A 16,776-nucleotide genomic window follows, 5' to 3' on the forward strand; every position below is an offset into this window, starting at 1 on the left:
GGGATGGATGTGGCCCAAAATCAGCATGACTCTGTAGACCTAGGCCAAAATCAAAAATCTCTGTTTATTTTCTTTTTTGGTTTGCTGTTGCTCCTTTCTGATGGTGCTGCAATCACATAACCACCAGCATCATGCCGGCCCTTGCCATTGCTGTGGCACCAGTAGTGGCTGGCTCCGTGCTTTGCTTCCAAAATGCTGTGCAGGGATGTGACCCTGGTGCTGGGAGCTGCCAGAAATGCCTTTCCATGCTGTGGCATGTGGTGGAGGGGAGAGGGAAGGCGTGAGGTTGCAGGAGCAAAGGCCTCTCATCCCATGCAGGCATTCACACCTCTTTCAAGGCATTGGGAATAGGATGGAGGGTGCTCATTGACCCTTCCCCTGCCTCTTCCAACTGCACAGAAGCATAAGGGCTTTTCCCCTTTTTCCCTTGTATGCGTCCTCCTTTTCTTCTCCTGTTTTCCTACCTCTGAAGTCGATGACTTGCTACATGACTAGAGACATGTAGGCAGGGAAAACACTGTGGGCCTGAGTTACGGTAATCTTTGTGCAGGGGAAATGTCACATTTTAATTTCTAAATGTGATGGAAGTAAGCGTCCAGGGAAGGGGACAAGGGAGGAATAGTTTTGAGGATGGAAAAGGGTGAGGATCGGCACCCAGACAGTTTTGTCTTGCTACAGAAATTTGCTTAATGAAACTTGTTTTCTTTCAGGGGCTTTTCCCACCGGGTCAAGGAGCCACGATTGGGGTTGACTTTATGATTAAAACTGTGGAGATAAACGGTGAAAAAGTAAAGGTAGGAGCTTGATGGTTTTAAGTGTAAATTCGTGTGGCAGTGCCATAGCTGAGGTTTCTTGCTGCAGCCCTCCTGCTGCTGGGAGGCATGCAGGGAAGCGCAGGGCTCTCTGGCACGGCTCAGGCAATGCGGGGTCTAACAATCTTTGCGCCCCTCTCCACAATTACCGTCAGGATCGTAATGGTGAACCTCCTCTAAGGGAGGAAACGAAAAAGGGAGATCTTGCAGAACTCTGTCCTTGCTTAGGAGACACTAAGATCGTGCCTGGCTGGGGTTGCGGAAGCGCAAAGCGGCGCGTCAGTGCAAGCTCTGCTCACAGCATTTCTGGTAAGCAGAAGTCCGTTGCATTCCCACTGGGATGTGCTTGATGAAGGTCTTCTCCTGTGAGCTCCCAAGACAGCCGCTGGGGAGAGCAGGCTTCTGGACTGAGGTGGTTCTGCACAACGAAAGCTCATCTTCCACTTCTGCTGAGTTACGGGTTCAGGAGAAGCAGAGATGGTCACAACACTGGTGCTTCAGTCACCAGGTTGAATTGAGAAGGGCAATGTCCTCCATATTATTAATTCTTTCACCCTCCAAAATAGGGTGGTTGCAACTGAACTGCTGCTGGGAAACTGTCCTTGTCCTGTGCTAACTCCCAAACTAAGCCTGAACATCACTTGGCAGAGAGCTACTTTGCCTGGGCCGAAACACACCAGGGACCAATCCGATGCTTTAATGGGATCCATGGTTGGGTTCCAGCACCCAGAGATGTTGGCTGGCACCGCTTCGTTCATTAGTAGAGATTTTGCTAGAGCTACTGTGGTGCTCAAGAGGTGGGAGAAGAGTGTGGTTATCTGAGCCTCTAATGTCAAGATGTCTAGGGTCCCTGAGCTGCTCCTGGAGTTATTCTGCCTGCATTAAATCCAGGGGCATTGAAGTGAAAAACAACAGTTTTCTCCTTGCTGCCTTCATCAAATCTAGTAGTGAGCAAATGGGAGAGTGGCAGCAGCATCACAGCAGCTGGATGTGACATTGAGACCCATTTTGAAGCTTGTGTAAGTAACGGGATGGAAACAGTGGACTTGTGCAGATTTTCAGCCCTGGGTTTTTTTAACCTGTATTTCAGCACAGAGGGTTGTTAAGAAGAAATCAGGTGGTGTATTCCGAAGTTTAGGACAGGTTTTAAAAGCCGTGATTGTGTCAGCAGGCTGCCACCCTGCTGTGTGAGGAGCTATACAAACCTATGGGAAGTGACGGTCCTTGACCAGGAGACCTTCCAGCCTGGGCAGGTGAAGGACAAGAGGTATAAATACCTTTACCTGATAAAGACCAAGTTAATATTCAGCACGTTGCTGTGCAAGTGGGACAGCACAGCAGGCAGGAAAGCGGTGAGGATCACGTGTAGCCCCTGTGGTGTCGGTGCTTGGCTCGGTGGTTGTGATGCTCATTAGCAGGCGTCTGGTGTAGCAGGGTTGGCCAGGACATGGATGTGCTTGTCCAGGCCCCTTGGAGAGCAGAGATGCTTCTTTCAGCCAAAACCAGCTCCAGTCAGCTCTGGTGGAGCAGCTCAGAGGATCTAAGGTGGTAAATGCTTAAGTACTGCACTGAAGGTGGAATTCATTTTTTCCCCTTATATACCTGGCTTAAACCACCTGTCTCAAGATGATCCTGGTCAGTGGAGGGAGAAATGCAATCCTAAGGAAGATGAATCCCATCCACTTCAGACAGCTCTCCTTTCCAAGCATCTGGTTCCCTATAAAGTACAGATGGAGCCTTAACAACATCGCTTATATCCGAGGTCTGGTTTTTGGACAGGTGAACTCACCCTAAGGATTTGTCTGCGTTTGATTTCTTGCTCCCATGACATAACACTGTTTTTAGCTTGGACTGAGGGTGCAAACTCCTTAAGAGACAGTTGGGAGCAGCCATGCCAACATGGGCTATCTCAGGGGCAAGGACGGTTCAGGGAAGCTCTACAAGCTAAATGAAAACTTGTGAGTGTAGTAAGCCCCTGCTGCCCTCAAATGTCTGATGAATGTACAAGTGTCCACCCAAGCAACTCTCTTAATCACCTTGGGGCTGGCTTGTGTTTCACAGAGCCTTAGCAAGTGGTGGCTGGGGTACCAGCTATATTTCACATAGCAAATAACGAGTTGTTAAATCAAAGTCCCTCTCCCGACCCCACCAGTGGCGTAACTTGGAGTCGCTGGAGCTCAGCTGCAATGACCAAGCTTGGGAGGAAGCTTAGTACGATATGTTTGGGCATTTGAATGAGCCTTCCAGCATCTGAAATGCAAATGGATTTCCTTCAGGGAGTGATCTTGTAGCCGAAACTTTTTGAGTAAGCAGTGTTAGTGAGAATAAACATTTAATGAGCGGGAAAAGCACGAATGAGTCAGAGCACAGAGCAATAAAAATGACATCTCAGTCAAATGAGGCGCTTCTCTGACTGTTAGCTCATTTAACAGTGCCCAAGCTGTGACTCTGCTTCTGTGCTGGGCAGCATCTCCTGCATGTCTGCTGGGATCCAGGATGAGAAAGCAGAGCTGTTTACCGAAAAGGTTTTCAGACTTGAAAATAAATGATAGATTTCTGGGGAAAAATACTTTCCAGCTTTCAAAGTTGCATTTGAAAGTCAGTGGAGAGGGACTTGCTAGTGTGAAAGCTGTGTGCAAGCTGTATCAGGTATGAGCAGCTACTAAAGCTCGTTGACAGATGACCTGAGACAGCACTGTGCAGTTGAGGGGACTTTTGATCTGCCTGGCCTTTTCTAATAAAACAAAAAATATGTACAACACCTGCACTACGAGGCTACACGAATTTGAGCCAAATAGGTAGCAGTTATCATGCTGGTCAAAGCTAAGCATCCTCAGTGCTGCAAGCAGAGGGCTGTGCTATATGGACCTGTGATCTTATTGTACATGGTGGAAATGTTCATTGCATAAAGGTAAATGGATATGCAAATGTTGGGAGAGCAGAAAGTATCAGCTGGCTCTGAGAAAATAAACATCTAGGTTTTCTGTAGGCTGAGTCAACCACCGTCCTTTGGTTCCTCTGATAAAATGATACAAGTAAAGTGGTTGCTGTAAAATACTTTATTGGGCAGAAATAATCAGTGGAGTGAAATGAGACATGCATTTTGTGTGCAGGAGGTTTGTCAGTGGCTGTAAGGTCGGGGGCTCTCCCCTGCCTTCTGCACCCAGCTCACAGGTAGACTCACAGCTGCAGCCAGTAAGAAACTCTCTCCCCCAGAGCAACCCCTTTTGCTTTCAATGTCTGTTACATTAAAGTGGTGGAAGAACATATTCACGTCAGGTTTTTTATCAGCTTGGACATCCTCTCAATAAATGCAAAACATACATGCTGGAGTTAACCAGGAGACCAATTGGTAAATGCTTTTCCTGGGAAATAGCTGAGCAACAACAAAGTTATGTGTATTTTTCCATCTGCCAGAGTTAGGAGGCTGGTTTGTTTTAATGGGGACTCATTTGTTATCTGAACTTCATGTGCAAGTAATTTCACTTATGGTTTTGTGTGTCACTTAACAGCAGATGCCAGGTATAGCCATTTAAATACAACTATGCCAAGAGATGAAGAACAAAGGTGCCCAGTAGCTGTAATCCAGCCACAAATTACTTTCTCTGCAAAAAATGTACTTCTTCAAAATCATACCCCATGTCTGAAAGCTGCTACTGGGAGCTCTCATTTCAGACTAACACATTTATGATGAGTAGCTGGCGTAGTTTGACTTTGGAACTGGCAAGAATAAGGTTTTCTCTGTTACAGGCTGCTGAATATATGGAAAAAATCTGAAATACCTTACCTTTTTCTTCCCAAAGTACACAGGATTCTGGCTGGAAATCACCCTTTCACATATTTAATTCCAGGGAGTGGTGCTTTAAAAAAATAAAAGCTGAAGTAGAGGAGTACTCTTTTATGCTGAAGTGGTTTGATTTTGGATGTTTGTTTCTTTGACTGCCTTTTTGAAGAACTGAGGTTTTGATGACCCACCAAAAACTATCAGATGGTCAAATTATAAGAACAGTATGAATTCAGTTTGTATTGGAAAACGTATGTCGTCTTCCTGGACCCAGAAAGTTTGGCACACACTTATGACTTCTTTGATATAGTTAAGGACATGTCAACCAGTTCTACATGTTGGGAAGGCAGGCAGCGCGCAACTGGGTGACATGGCTGAAGTTGTAGAGAGGAAACTTGTTATAGAGTCCTTGGATCAGCCTTCAACTGAGCTCCTTGTTCACTGCTGTGGTTTCCACCCATCAGTGCATCATCTCAGCATACTATAACTAGCTTTGGGAGCTAGAGGAGGGGCTTTCTTATTTCTTCTTGGGATGGATGCTGGTGTTCATTGGACTACAGGACCAGGAGAAGGGACTTTGTCCCTCCAGCACCTGTGTGGCCAGCAGCTCTGTCCACAGCAGAGGGAGATGCTAGAAGTTGCACAAAAACCTGCAGACCTGTGGCTTCCCGGGGCCGTCGGCCGCAGTGCCAGCTGACTTTGTGCCTTGCATTGCAATCTGCAAGTGCAGGAATGGAAACAAAAAATGCTGGTGGAGGGATGCCTCCCCAGCATTGGAGAGAAGAGCTAAGTGCTTTCCCAGCATTGGTTTTACCCTGAAGTGGGTTTTTTAGGTCAAACCAGTGCTGCTATCAAATAAAAAAAGTTAATTTATTTTTTCCTTTTACCACCCTTCCTTGTTATGCCAAAAGCTGCAGATCTGGGACACGGCAGGACAAGAGCGATTCCGATCCATCACGCAAAGTTACTATCGCAGCGCTAATGCGTTAATCCTGACCTACGACATCACCTGTGAAGAATCCTTCCGGTGTCTCCCCGAGTGGCTGCGAGAAATCGAGCAGTACGCCAGCAATAAGGTCATAACCGTGCTAGTGGGTAAGTGACGATCGTCCCTAGTGGGGTGGTGTGATGAGGGGGTGAGCTGTGCGTGTCGAGGGGTTGGTGGCAGATGGAGGTGTTAGCAGGAGGAGAATGTGGCATCTCTGTGAACTGGTGGTGCAGGATGCTCAAACTGGTGTGGCAGATCTTGTTGCCAACCAGAATTACAACCGCATGTGAGCGCAGGGTGCAGCTGGTGCCTTAAACCCAGTGCTTGGACCATTCCTTCTGCAAATAACCCTGAGATAGTGATGTTTGGGACACCACAGGCACTTCTCAAAGTGTGGTCCTGTCTCAGGTCTAAGGCTGTGGCATGCAGAGCTGGATACTTCCCACCAGTTGGTCCCATATGGGACTAAAGCATTTGATGGTGCAGCTACCAACTGAGCTAAGAATAGAGCAGTTGCCCTTGTGATTCCCAGCTCGGATCTCTACAAGTATAGAAGGATCTGGTCAAGTTGGGGTTGCCTCTGGGTTGCTGTACCCCATAGCTGTGGGACAACCAGAGTCTTGTCTCAAGTGGGTCAGGATCTGGGAACCAGATCAGGATGTGATGGTTGTGTGGATCATAGCGTTCATAGGTGGGACAGAGCTGGAAAATGGGATGGTTTTTGCATGGATTTTAGGGAAACTAAAATAAAATAATTGAATGTTATGTTAATCTGTAGAGCTTCAACCCAAGCTAAAGCAGACCTCAGGCCATCTGTCTGCTACAAGCAAGGTGAAGGTTATTTTGCTTACCTGTGCTTTTCCATGCTCTGCTTTTAGCATCTGATAGTCAGGACTTGGCTTTTAGAGGCCCAAGAATATATAAAGAACAATGGGAAAATAACTTGGGGAAAGCCAGTTTCATGCTGCAGTGTTGATATCACCTTTAATAGTTTGCTGTTGAAGAGAAGAAACATAGAGGGTTGTAAAACGTGTTTAAGGTGGCTTTAAAAATCTTTTAAGCTTTACATGCCCCAGCGGTATTGCAAGTGAGCCGTGGGATTTACAGAGCCCCCATACAACAAACTCATTATATGCCACGAGAAGTGTATGGCATGTATACAAATGGTACAGAAATAATTAATGACTAACAAATGTATACATGATTTTTTTGTAGGGAACATTAACTATCAGCGTCTACAGCACAAAATATAAATGGTAACAGCCATAACACACAGTTCGAAGATGGTGACACCCATAAACTGCTTGTGTTGAGTGATAATTTGTTTAGGAAGGTAAATTCAGTGTATATAGCAGGTCCAAGAAACTGCTTTATCAGGAAAGAAAGGGGATCTCGGATGAGAAGAGGGCAATGAGATGCAGCTTGCCAGTGGAAGCGCAGTCTTTTCCTTCCACTAGTTCTCACAAAATTGCTGGTAGAATCAAGGCCAGGGGATGTTTCCTCCTGAACCTGCCAGGTCCCCAGACACAGCCCCCTGTTACTGCAGGTCCTGGTCTGTTAATCATCTTTGTGAGATTAATTTATGGCAAAAACATCACGTTTGAAGTGAAGTGGCTGGTAATATGGTATAATCTTATCAGACGCTTGCTTGAGGCTTTAATCAACTCTCTGCTAAACTGAGCTCTCCGAAGGAAGGGGCTGCTTTCTCGCCCCACCTCACTCTGCAAGTGCTCCTGAGCCTGTCCCTCTTCCAGCCTCAACAGCTAAATCCTTCCTGTGAATATTGAAATAGGAGAGCTGCCTTCTGTGCCAGGCTTCTTTTTAAAGCTTGTAATGACATAAGAAATATCACATTTAGTGTCTCATACGCTATAATTGACATTTTAAGTGCTCCTCAGAGCAAGAACAGGAGAATTTTCAATAGATATTAAAATGGAAATCCTTTAATGTTGGTTGATAGCAGCAAACAGATGCACTGGTGCTAAATTAAAGCTAACCGACTTGGATGTTCACAGGGCATATTCCATTAAATAAGCTGATATTAAATGAACCTGGTCACATGTATCAGGGAATCTGTTATTTGGAGGGGAGAGCAAGCACTAAGAGTTTCACATCAAAACCACTGTCCATACATATATACAACACCAAACTCCTCTTTATTCCTTATCAACCTCTGTTTCTCTTGGTTTGGAAGTCAAATTAATTCCTTTTCTAAAATATTTTATCAATGCAGGTAATAAGATTGATTTAGCCGATAAGAGGGAAGTCTCCCAGCAAAGAGCTGCAGAGTTTTCCGAAGCACAGGACATGTACTATCTGGAAACCTCAGCAAAAGAATCGGATAATGTGGAAAAACTCTTCCTGGACTTGGCCTGCCGGTTGATCAGCGAGGCACGACAGAACACCCTTGTGAACAATGTCTCATCCCCCTTACCAGGAGAGGGGAAAAGTATCAGCTACTTGACTTGCTGTAATTTTAATTAAAGAGCTGGCATGTGACTTCCCTTTCTGCCATGGGCCAAGAGGATTTTTTTTTTTTTCTGCTGGGATTTATCTACTTGAAGGGAATTCCTGCCACTTTGACCCATCTGACTTCCCCCAAGTCAGGTTGCAGACCTGGAAGCATGGCAGGCTGATGGCCCCAGCTACATGGTGACATAGCAGAATATAACATGGTTTAAATTTAATTTTTCTTGCAGTCTCTGGAGAGGGTTAGGAAAAGAAGAGTTGCACAAGTGCTTCATGTAATGCAGAACATGAGCTATTGCATTTCCTTCTATGGGAGACTAGAGCAGCCTCTCTCTCAGAAGATATTGAAGAGATCAAAATCTCTCTTATAGAACAATGTGTTTGGTCCTTTTTAAAATAAAAAAATTAAGAAATAACCAACAATGAACACTGACCCTGGACTATGCTGGCAATCTTCCAGGCTGCCAGCGAGCGAGCTGTTAGTACATGTACATAGCGTCTGCCCGTGCATCTTCATGGAGGACTCTGGTGTTTGAAATAGTGTTATGTCTCTCATCTACAGGCACTTTCATGAACATGGAATTAAAAAAAAAAAGTTACATATATCAGCATTTTCAAGATTTAAGAAGACATGGATACAGCTCAGTTGCTCCCTTTGGTGCTAGCAGTTCAGCAAATATTCCATAGACCAAACGTAGTCTTACTACATTACTGTCCTCTGAATGTGTAACTTAGACTGGTTAGGAAAAAAAACTAATAAGCACTGTTCATAAAAATAAAAAATCTCGTTACCTCTTTTTCTAGGCCTGAACGTAGTGGGAAAGGACTGTGCTTTGATATCCAACATAGGATGAAAAAACTTTCCAGAAATAAAATAAAAAAAAAAAAAAATTAACTGTTCCTCCTCTAATTAGTAATGTCCTAACGTGAAAAATTACCCTCGAGAAAGGTTATTGGTGGACTTGGAAAAAGCGTACCAGACGTGACCAAAATCTTGTGTGTGCATGGATTGCGTATAAGGGTTCAAAAAGAGCACAGTTTGAAGTGGCGGTCTGCAATATGTCCGGCTTAAAAATAAAGCTTGTAGATACAGTTCTTGTTGGAAGGCAGGTGTACAGTTTTGTAGAGTGGTTTTTTTTTTTAATGCCAAGTGGAAACAGTGACGGGTTGCAAGCGGTATCATTCTGTGTCTGACCCATCCAGCGCTCACCTTGTGGAACTGCTCTCCAAGATGCTCTTGAAGGCATCTTCTTGGCATCCAGTCTCTCTGCTAGAGTAGCTTTTGGATTCAGGGCTGTAGAGTAATTTAATTTACTTGATTCTTTGTACTCTTAATCCTGGACTCCAGTGTATGTGTAACTTTAGGAAATTTCTTTCTACAAAACCCCTGAAGTGGAAGCACTATGGAGTTTGCGATGTTATTAGACCTCTAGTGCCATATGCGAATAATGCATTGCAAATTTACATGTTGACGTTAAAGTGAAATTGGAAGATAGTGAATGTGCACATGAAAAATGCTATTTAGAAGTTTGAGTTCAGTTGAGCTAATCTGAATAAATGTCTCCTGGCAATCACATGGCTGTGATATGCTGTACTTTAGAGCTAATCAATTTAATATTATTTGGCTTTTACTGAAGATTATAACGGAGCTTTTGTCTTGACATAAAAAGCTGCCAGTAAGTACTTCTTGAAAAGAATAAAAATGGAAAAAAAAAAAAAAAAGGCATTTTAAAATGTTTTTTCACATTTTCCTGGAAAGACTTCTTTGAGCTGTATCATGTTGTGCCTTTGATCTGTAATGGGGAGCGGACTCTATGTGTCAGAGAGGGAGGATCGGTGTGTCATATGGCCATTTTTAATATTTTCTTGCTATTTTTTTTAGGTCACTTTCTTCTTTTATGACTAGTGGTAAAAAGGAAGATGGAGAAGTTGTGGTATGAGGCTTGTTTGTCATTTAGTTAACGCTTAGCAAAGAGCTTCTGTAAGTGTGAGATATTGGGGGATGTGTCATCTGCTGCGCTGGCCTGGGCCTTTTCAGGCTCTGCTCGTGGTGTAATCTGGAGGATTTAGAATGTGTGGGACTTGGTGGCTTCTGCTGTGCTGGCCCATGTGGTACAGCCTGTGCTGAAGAGCGATGTTTTTCTTGAGCATTCCCCAAATTGCCAAATGCAGCCTCATATGAGCTCGCAAAGGCCACCCAACTGTGAGACAGCTGATTCTGCACCGCTTTTTGGTAGTTGTTTAGAGCAAGGCTCAGGGTGTTACATGTAAGGTAACACTTAAGTTAAAAATCAATACTATATATATATTTAATTTGTAAAAGCTCTTACTCTGCAGATGCTGGACTTGTCAGCATATAACTGATAACAAATAGGGCAGGGCTGTTTGGTCGAGTTAATCAAGGAGGAAGGAGTCTGCCCACTAAAACACCTGTGGGTTTCTCAGCCTGATTTCCAAAAGCATCAAAGCTGGGCAGGTACTTTTAATTCCTGCTGAATACCACTATGAATGCACTTTAAAGTGCTCCTTGCATCACTTCTGGAGGTTGAACTCTAACACATTTATCATGATGCAACAGGCTGGACTGGTCAAATAGCAGAAACTGCTAACTTCATTTTCTTGGATATTCGCTTTGACGTTTCTAGAAGGCTAAGTCTCTTTTTCCAGTGGTTTCCTAACCTGTAGGTGACTATTTTGAAGACTAGCTGCCTACTAGCAACCTCAAAGCATTGGTTCTTTTTATTGCTAGCAAATCTCCTCCATTTAAGGACACCATCTCCAGAGAGTGACGTGCTTTTGCGGCGGGGTGGTGTGCTGCAGTTGGGATGATGTTACAGTGAAGTATCTGACTTCTCCAGGGACAAATCTGAACTGATTCCTTTCAAGGTTTATTCTGTGTAGACTTAAAAAGTTGAAAGGAAACAACAATGGTATGTGCAACGTTTTATAAGGTCAATAAGCCAAAGCTGTAGTTTGAAACTTGCCTCTTTTTCTGCAGTTAACAAACACACTACCTGTTGAAGCAGTGATATTTTATTGTAGTAACTCCTTTGCAGGAGTTATTTTTGTACACCTTTGAGTATCTCTCTAGTGCATGCAACCCACTTCTCCCTGTAGCACTGAGGGTTTATCTTCTCTTCTACAGTCTGGTCCACTCTTGAAGGCTTCCCAGCTAGAAGAGGAGCTTTATTGACTGCTAATGACAACTTAGTGCTGTGGCATAGTGATCAAAGTCTTGAAAAATAAAAGGAGATAAAAATGCAAATCCCAATTATCTGACAATCAGCACTCCAACTATGGCCAACACCTTGCTAGATGAGTGGATTTTTGAGAGAACTGTCAGTAAAAGCTTTGTGATGCTTGCTGGGTTGAGTGTCCAAAAGCCATGCAGAATTGATGTGATGGGGCCAAATTTGACTGGAAATGTTCTCTACGATCAAGAGAGCAAAGCATTGCTTTTAGCATGGTTGCTAGGTTTTGATGTGTTTTCAGGGTGATATATTCACAGCCATGGAGTAATCTTATTTCTGGGTGAATATTAATTTTTATAGTAGTCCCATAATGAGACCTTTTCTTGAAATTTTTTTAGCACAATGACTAGGTCCAAGCAGAAGCCAATATAGGATGGTCAACAGATGTTTGCTTTATCTAGCAAACCTGTTTGCAGAGATTAGTAAAAGCATCTCCTGAAAACTGGATGGTCTAAATTCTGTTTTGCAGTTCAGCCACTGATTCAGTCAGGCTGATCTTGGGTAAACCACCAAACATTCTGTGCTTCAAATCACTGTATGTGAAGTACTCGCTGGTATTTTGCATTGGGTATCTACACAGCAAGTTTGCTGGGACAAGCCATGACTCCCTTCTGTTCCTATTTGTGTTGCCTATGAGAAACCAAGTTCTGGGGGAAAAAAAAAAAAAAAAGCCCTTCATGTCAAAGAGTTCCAATGGAAAAAGTGAAATTATGAACTCTGTAAAGAAGGGGACACTGGGTGCCTCTTCCTGCCTCCAACACTGAAGTCCTGATTTGATCTACAGGTAAGTTTGAGTGTGCAGTCAGATACATGTTTGTGCTGAATGCTAAGTGGCTTTGTGATTGTTATTTAATGAAAACCACATATGACAAATTGTCAGGCAAGATACTTTGTTCTTTGCTGTAGAACACATGAAACAGCCCTTAAAATCTGGCAGCCTGCTGGTGCTGTTTGTCTTTTTGGAAATAGCTATATTGGTAACAGTTGGCTCCCGCTAGTCTAGGTTTAGTGGTTAATGGCTATTGAATTCCTTCAGCATCAGTAATAACAGCAGCAGACTGAGGTTGACACAGAAGACAGTGATTTGAAAAGAGGGGAAAGTCAAAATTAGTGATGCAGAAGCATGGTGGGTGCACGCACATGGGACAACAGGCTTTCCTGAGCTTTTGTTGACAAGGGATGCAATTAGTTATAGTCAAACCCGCTGCCTTGTTCATTATCCCTAAGGACTGCTGTTTGTTCAGCTGCTTTTCCACTTGTCTTCTCTTTTCAGTATGAAGAACTGTCTATAAATCAGGCTGAGATGTTGAGCTGGCATGATTTGGGTAGTCAGAGACTGAATTCAGTTGGAAAACAGGTGAAATTCTCCAGCTATTAAAACAGGCTGAGCAAACGTGCAGGATGCACTGCCCTTTGGGGACCGGTGGTGCCATCGTGGTCAGATATGGCTGGAGACACTGTTGCAGAAACCTTCTCCTGGCTGTGGGGCAGACCGAGTGCTATAGCCCTTTGTGCAAGGGGAAGGATGACTCTGTGGAGCAGAAAATGCAAAGTAAAGAGATGGTTCTACTCTCTCAGGGTTTTTTCAATCCCATCCTCTTTTAAAAAAAAATGCATCTATGACTTAGGCTTTGATTTCTCTGGACTTTAATAAGGGATGCTTTGAATTTGAGTCTCATCTGAAATTCTTCTGCATTCTTTTGCTTTCAATATCAAAGCACCCAATATCGTTATATGTGTTGTTCCTACCAACAAAGACCTTTTTTGAATTAACTCAGTTAGAAAAAGGTGTTTCTAGAGGACACTGTGAATTCCTAGTGAGCAAATATGGAAACTCTTTGAAATATTGATATACATAAGGGCTCACCAGAAAACCCACTGGAGCCAAAGGAAATACTCTAATCAATTCTAGTAGTGAAAACCCTGTGAAAGATGTTTTCTTTCTCCGTTTACAAACTTTATCTGAACAAATTTGGCTCTTGATGCCACCCTTTTTCCTTGCATCAAGTCTGTCCTCCTCTTGCTGTGGGTAATAATTGTTCTAGTTACTGTTCACAAGCAGCAAAAGATCATAATTTTGAAGGACAGTCTTGTCGTCTTGTGATGATGAGCAGTGGGGAAACACTAGCTTGATTTCCTACAAGCAAGTAGTGCATCCTAAGCAAAGCACCCTCAACTGGAACTGGTTGTATCTTTGAAATGTGATCATCCACTTGAGCGGTAGTTAAATGTACCATAAAGGTTACAGATCTCGCATCTGCCTTGGTTTAGGATTTACGTTGGCTAGGAAAATAACAACAGGGTGATCGTGTTGACTGTGATGCAAGGCTCGCAAAGTAGCCCGCTGCATTGCTCTGAGTTACCTCGCTAATCACCACCTTGCTAAACTGACCCAAAGTCTCCTTTGCTGTACTGTACTATATCCAGCTGAGATAGATTGCCAGCTGTCATCACCTGTGGATGCCATTGCACCCTTTCCCCTCATGTGAATCAGCTGTAACTTAAACCAGAAGTAAAAACTATGCCATGTGAGTTAAGGGTGGTTTTTTTTCCAAGTGGGAGGCACAGATCCAGAAAAAAACCCTCATCTCTATGCTTGCCCCTCCAAATACAGTCATCTGGGTAATTGGAGAAAGATAACCCAGGTATAGCAGAAGCTGAGGTGGCAATGGGTGTAATTTAGGCTGTAAATGTTGTCAGTGAAAAATTAGACTGGTTTTAAGAGTATAGGCAGGGTTAACACCTCAGCTTATCTGTCTGCATAAACAGGAGCTGGCTGTGCTGTACTCAGAGATTGTCTCTGTTTTGACATTAATAACTAGCTATTAGCACTTCCTGGATGTGATCACATTTGTTGAACGAGTTATTCTTTTCCAGCAAGTGCAGAAAATAATTTTAGCTCCGGTTAGTGCTACAATTAAACTCAAGAAGCAGATGCCACCTTTACATTTGCACCTTTGCTTTTTCTACGACTGCTTATCTTGGGGTAACGTTCCCAAGGACATGCACGCTTGTGAGTGCACCGTGGTGGTGTCCCTGCCGAGCATCTTCGGGAGTCCAGCCCTGGTCCACAGGCACCTGAGATGGCCAAAACCTGTGTCAGTCATGGTTTTAGCTGTGCGTGGTGTCCTGGGGGAGAGGAGATGTTAGAAGTACTCTTATGCTTTCATGGGCAGTGAGTAAGGGCTCTGGTGTGTGTGGGGGTCACGTGAATGCAAACCTCAGAGCTTTTCAAAGCCTGATTAGTACCTTTCATCCATGAATCTGCTCCTTCCCAATACGGCTCATGCCTCAAGCACTGTGGAGGTCTCAGACTGGAAACAGTCCTGGTTGCATGAACCACTGGATCCTACTGTTGCTTCAGCTAGAAGGAGGAGCATCCATGGCTCATCTTCTGTGCCACCTCGAGTTTCTTACTGTGGACATACACCTTACTAATTTGATAAGCCCATTCTCAGCCATGTAAGCATCCTATAAGGAATGCTTCCCTTCTTATGGGACCAATACAAGAGACTCGGATGTTAAGAATCGGTGGGGGTTTGGTGCAAGTTGAGTAAATCTCCAGTGAGCAGGTGGATGCTGTTCTCCATCCAGGGACACTTATGGCCGTGTGGAGGAGGAGGGTCGGACATTCTGAGCTGTCACTTGGGTGCTGGCGTGAATATCTCTGAGGGTCTGGGTTGCATCATTGGCATGAGCTTTAGTAAATCTAACGGCTGCAGTGTCCCCAGCAGTCAAGGCTTTACGGAGGGGGAAGCAGAGGAGAGGGGAATGCTGTTTTGACATTTTAATGGAGTGAGAATAAAATGTTTGGTCTATGGCAGGGAGAGCTGCTGTGATTTCAGTCACTGCCATTGCCTCAACTCTTGCAGGCCGTTTGGAAGAAAGCCTTACCGCTGGCCCCCACGTGCAGTCAGCACTGAAGGGGAAAAATGAACTTCTTAACCCAATGTTTTGGGGGAGAAAAGGCCATCTAATAACATTACGGAGGAAGCCCAGTGCTTGTTGCTATGCTGGTTTGGAGTGACAAGTATATATCTGGATATTAGAGAAGTAGTTTAAAATGTGCCATGGTTTTTAGCATAATAAGATGCACTGCAGATATGTCACATCCATTTTATTCCCCACAGCTGTTTACAAAAGGAAAAAAAATTAAAAAACCCTGAGATTGGAGCAGCTGCAGTCACTCAGCTGTCAATGTGGGACAAGGCTCTTTCTGCTCCTCTTTTATTTCCACTTCACTCTGTTCTGCTGCACATATTTGGCTGTTCTTTGAATTTGCAGATCATGAGATTTTTTTCAAACTGCCTTTGATCTATATAGAAAGACTCACCCAGCTCTCATTTGAATTCATTAATAGTTTGAGTAGGCATTTTAATTTTATGTTTACTGGTTTGTTTCCCTTTGTAACGTTATCTAACTGACAAGTTTGTCGTGCTCTGCATTGCCTTTAGGTTTTTGAGTCTAAAATGTTTCCTCTTTCCTGAAAGCTATGATCATTTTTAGAGATGTTTATAAAGGCATCTTCATTTCCTCAGGAGAAAACCTGAATTACTCTCAGCTTTGATAACTAGAAAATCAATATTGAAGCACGTAATTTTTTTTACAGCATGAACAAAGTATGTGTTATATCATCAACTGTAGTTTGAATTGTAGTTTAAAAACCTGCTTCAGCACTAAAAACAGCTTTTTTTTTTTTTTTTCTTCTTCTTCAACTTCCATGCCAGGGAAGTCACAGTATTAAAGGAATTTCCTGGGTTGGAGTTTCTCCCATAAAGGTCTGCTGTCTTTTCCCCAACAATTGTGAATTTAGCACAATGTACAGAATTTTAGCAAGAACCCTGATTCCTAATCACGTGGCCAGAAGGATGAGGAGAGGATGTGTTTCTTGTTGATCAAGCACAACCATTTCAGTGGAGAAAATGCACTACAGCTGGTCAGACCACTGATCTTGGGTTGCTGGGGTAGTGCTGTCTTTGGGAAGGGTATAGGTGTTAGCAAATTGCCAAACTGTGAATCACTGACTGTCAGAAGCATTTGGCTTGTCTGTTTTTTAAGTTCTTGTGGTCAAGTGTGGTACAGCGGGGTTGAGAAAGAAATGTATTTTGGATGACCAGGATGATGAATGTATGATGCTTCATGTTTATTTGTAATGTCCTTTTTATACTTAGAAATTGCTTACATATGTATCTGTATGTAAATAAATGTTTAATCCTTTCCACTTGGTGTTTAAAGTGTTTGACTTCTTTGTTTTTTGATTTGAACTGCAAAGCAAAGTTGCCTTAAAAATATGTACGAGACAGATTCACTTGATGTGATTTAATATCAGACCAACAAATGGCTGCTAAGGACTTTCTTCTAAGGCTCTTGCAGCATTGGGGCCTCACAAGAAGAGCACAAGTAGAGCTGCTGTCCGTGGGAGCAGTGTCCCTTTGCACTAGAACAGAAGAAAAATTTTATTCAAAACAAGAG

The 16,776-nt window shown here is 43.5% G+C and overlaps 1 protein-coding gene across 1 annotated transcript in view; it reads left to right on the forward strand.

Annotated features, from left to right (window-relative positions):
• Nucleotides 1-16,525, forward strand: part of RAB30 (RAB30, member RAS oncogene family) — a 51,876-nt gene extending 35,351 nt beyond the window's left edge. The window contains exons 3-5 of the mRNA XM_052812660.1: nucleotides 711-794; nucleotides 5,508-5,691; nucleotides 7,818-16,525. Coding sequence (XP_052668620.1) covers nucleotides 711-794; nucleotides 5,508-5,691; nucleotides 7,818-8,068 — 519 coding nt within the window. The 3' untranslated portion in view covers nucleotides 8,069-16,525. The remainder of the gene's footprint in view (nucleotides 1-710; nucleotides 795-5,507; nucleotides 5,692-7,817) is intronic.
• The last annotated feature ends 251 nt before the right edge of the window (nucleotides 16,526-16,776 follow it).

The sequence above is a fragment of the Harpia harpyja genome, chromosome 17 (genome assembly GCF_026419915.1).
Source record: "Harpia harpyja isolate bHarHar1 chromosome 17, bHarHar1 primary haplotype, whole genome shotgun sequence".
Lineage (NCBI taxonomy): Eukaryota > Metazoa > Chordata > Aves > Accipitriformes > Accipitridae > Harpia > Harpia harpyja.